A 4,169-nucleotide genomic window follows, 5' to 3' on the forward strand; every position below is an offset into this window, starting at 1 on the left:
GAATGGTGAGCATAGTGATTGCAAATATTCCTTCAAACCTACAAAATAAATTTTGAATCGCATGAACAAATCTATGTATAAAGATGAAGAAATGGAAGAAGACGATGCGAATGTTTAATCTTATAAAAATGCAAAATATTATATTATGTGTTTTTTTACTTTTCTTACTTTAAAACAACAGAAAATAAAGATGGCAGGATTTAGGCATTTTTTACTACAGGCTTAGGCAGGATTTGGCAGTTTTTTGACCAAAGTTTGGCAGGATCTGTAATTTAAATATGGTCACCCTGGGCCTGTGCCAGCCAAAGAGAATATAACAAATATATACTAGTAATCTGTGGAATATAATCACTATGGTGCCAGCAGCGGCGCGCTGACATTGACGGGACTCGGGAGCGCTGCTGCAGCGCTCGGCGCTCCCGTCAATGTCACCCACGTTCAAATAAAGCAATGAATTATGAAATAAAGGAAATACCTTCGCTACATAGAGCAAAGTCCTTTAAGCCACTCTGACATTGGCAACTCACCGAGGCGGCCATTTTTAAAAGAAGAAGAAGCCTTGTCGAAATAGATTTTAAAATGTTTAGGAAAACTTGTTGCTGTTTAAGCTTATCTACAAATAAAAGAACTGTTAACATTTATAGAACGGATCTGCTTTACTTTTATGAGCAACTGGCAAATTATAAGGTACGTCAACATGCTAATGCTCGTAGTGCTAATGAACGGGTAAATGTTTTCCCCTCCGTGGTCTAGTGGTATAGAGCGCGGCTCTTGACTCGGAGGTCGCGGGTTCGATTCCCGCGTTGGAAATATGTTATTTCCAAGTTTGGTTAGGACAATGCAGGCTGATCACCTGATTGTCTGACAAGTAAGATGATCCATGCGTCGGATGGGCATGTAAAAAGTCGGTCCTGCGTCTGATCTTTCGCCAGTCGTGTCTGTCTTCCGTCCCACTGGGTTATGAGGGTATAGGAATAGAGAGTGCTCTTGTGTACTGCGCACACACTTGGGCACTATAAAATTACTCCTGCGTAGCTGGCCTGGTTTCAATGAAATCGGCCACCGTCACTGAAACCGGTGTGGAAGCTATTATTATTATTATATTAAATGTTTTCTGAGGCTCTGGTCATAACAGGTTGGCCAAAGCATAAGGTTTGCGTGAAGTTTCATTATCACATACTGGATAGAATGAAAATTAAAAGAACCCCATTATTTGATCTCCCAGACTGAATAAAAACCAGCTAAGTTTTACCACACATTTTACCACTTTGGAAGAGTCTCTCTCGCAAACTATTCAGGTTAAAAAAAAAATGATTTTAGAAACCTCAATATGATTTTTCAAGACCTATCCATAGATACCCCACACGCACAGCATAGATGTAAATGTATAATATGTATAATTTTTTTTTTTTTCAGTTGTACCTATGGGGACCCCTAAAATTTTTAATTATTTTTTCCATTTTTGTATCAAAATTTTAATGCGGTTCACAGACTACATCTACTTAGCAAGTTTCAATAGTGTAGCTCTTAGGGAGATCGCAGACGACAGACTTTTTGTGCGATCAAGTCTGCGGCGCCCTTACAATCGGCATGGCCGGGGCTGCGCCATGCCGCCCGATTGTATGGGCGCCGCAGACTCAATCGCACAAAAAGTCTGTCGTCTGCGATCTCCCTTATAGTTTCGGAGAAAAGTGACTGTGACATACGGACGGACAGACAGACAGACAGGCAGTCAGACAGACATGACGAATCTATAAGGGTTCCGTTTTTTACCATTTGGCTACGGAACCCTAAAAACTATGTCACTCATACTTTGATTTCTGTTTATTTTAAATAACAGGTTAGGGACAGCGAGTGCTGGATGTGTTACATCTGCCAGACGAGACTGCAGCAGTGTCACCGGCTGCAGCAGTTGGCCGTACAGACACGGGGCCTTGTTGATGGTCTCTGCTGGAATAAGGTACTCCAGAAGTAAAACCGTAACATATTAGTTAAAGGGGACTCTAATACTAACACTTTGTTGAATGTTTCCAGGCTAAATCGCAGGCTAAGTACTTTCACTAAGTTGCATATATTATGTAAAAAATGTAGCTGTCTAGCAGCTTTAATTTTGTACTTTTGTTGCATGTGTCTTGTGAAATATAAATTTTATTTATATTAAATAAAATTAATATTTCAGAAAGGCTCCTAGATACAACAAATTGTGTATTTTTTTCCCTTTTTAGGGTTCCGTACCCAAAAGTTAAAACGGGACCCTATTTCACCTGATGAATCATCACGAAACTTTATACACATACTCTTAGAGGTACTAGAAGTAACATATGATACTTTTTATTAAAAAAAAAAATTACGAAAAAAAAAAATTATGTGGACTCGGACGAAGAAGCGGGCAACAGCATATTTATATAGTATATTTGTACGTCTTATACTTTTATTCGTAGATAAAAAAACATTTTTGTGTGACTCATAAAATATAATATTATAATTTATAGACTGATATTGACATTGGACCAATTGGATCTTTGTTAGAACTATCAATCCATAAGATGAAAAATATTTCCACAACACATCCTACCGCAGATAATATTATAAAAGAGGAGCCGGACATAAAGACTGAACAATACGATGAAGACGGTAATGTATACTATACTGTACTTTATGTATTCATATTCCAGATGGGCTACATTTGTAGTGTTCTGTTTGCCACTTAAGTAACTGCTCTGCCCCTTTTAACTTTGTGAAATTGAGTATAATGTAATAATCTACTAATCAATGATTAATAATTATTGATTAGTTTTTTAGTTTGTAATGTGATTTTTTTTATTTGTTATAGAAGTAATTGAAGAACAAACTGTAGAAAATACAAATACGTATGGAGAAGATTATGCACCCGTGTTAGAATTTGTAGATGATGATGTGTCAGATAGTGATGCTGTTTGCAAACAGGAATCATTGAGCGTTGTCCGCATTGATGCTTGGCAAGGCTCAAGGGTGCTTGAATTGAAATTAGTAAAGTTGAGTCAAAGTGTCATTGACAAGTATGGACGCCAAAGTCCCCCCACGCAGCACACAGCCACAGAAGAACATGTTGGGGACAAGGGAAAGTGCGCTGGTGAACAGAGCATAGATAATGAGGACAAAAAGGCACAGTACAAGAGTCACAAGGAACAACACATCTGTGATGTTTGCTTAAAAATGTTTCCGACTAAAAGCAGGTTGCTAAAGCATTTAGTGATTCATACTGGTGAGAAACCATTTAACTGTGACATATGTCAAAAGAAATTTTTACGAAGATCGCACTTAAAAACACACTTATTAATTCATACTGGTGAGAAACCATATAACTGTGACATATGCCAAAAGAAATTCTTACAAAGATCGCACTTAAAAACACACTTATTAATTCATACTGGTGAGAAACCATTTAACTGTGACATATGTCAAAAGAAATTTTTTGTAAGACCGGAATTAAAAAAACACTTATTAATTCATACTGGTGAGAAACCATATAACTGTGACATATGTCAAAAGAAATTCTTACGAAGATCGGACTTAAAAGAACACTTACTAATTCATACTGGTGAGAAACCATATAACTGTGACATATGTCAAAAGAAATTCTTACGAAGATCGCACTTAAAAAGACACTTATTAATTCATACTGGTGAGAAACCATATAACTGCAATAAATAATTATGTCAAAAGAAGTTCACAGCATGCAGCTACTTAAAAAGACATTCAGTAATTCAAACTGGTGAGAAGTCATAGTAAATAGGGAATTTTCTTTCTTTTAATTTTTAGAATCTGCAACAGATGGCGTAACAATAGGCACTTCTAGATTTTCTATTGGTTCCCCCACGGAATATATAACACTAAGGGAAGGGCCATAGCAAGTAAGTTTCATTGAAACTGCTGTCGCCAAACTCACACAGTAACATTTTACGCACACAAAAGAAATAACCAATCACAAAGAGATTTCTTTTTTAATTATAATGTCGTAAAAACAACCCTAACCCTTTTGAAATAAAGAAGAATTTAAATTTAGCAATACCGGCTCTGACTACCGAGTTCAGTTATTCAACACTAGATGGCGCTTGACAGCTAAATATGATAAGACTTGAAGTTGTACGCAATTTTACACCTTACGTCAACTAACGTAAGGTTTAAAT

The 4,169-nt window shown here is 36.8% G+C and overlaps 1 protein-coding gene across 1 annotated transcript; it reads left to right on the top strand.

Annotated features, from left to right (window-relative positions):
- Positions 1 to 560: 560 nt before the first annotated feature.
- On the top strand, positions 561 to 3,941 carry LOC121738123 (zinc finger protein 226-like). Its single transcript, XM_042129996.1, has 4 exons — positions 561 to 687; positions 1,841 to 1,960; positions 2,493 to 2,634; positions 2,834 to 3,941. The coding sequence occupies exons 1-4, from the start codon at positions 580 to 582 to the stop codon at positions 3,691 to 3,693; spliced, it is 1,230 nt and encodes a 409-aa protein (XP_041985930.1). The 5' UTR covers positions 561 to 579; the 3' UTR covers positions 3,694 to 3,941.
- Positions 3,942 to 4,169: the final 228 nt, after the last annotated feature.

Source organism: Aricia agestis, chromosome 22, assembly GCF_905147365.1.
Source record: "Aricia agestis chromosome 22, ilAriAges1.1, whole genome shotgun sequence".
Taxonomy (NCBI): Eukaryota; Metazoa; Arthropoda; class Insecta; order Lepidoptera; family Lycaenidae; genus Aricia; species Aricia agestis.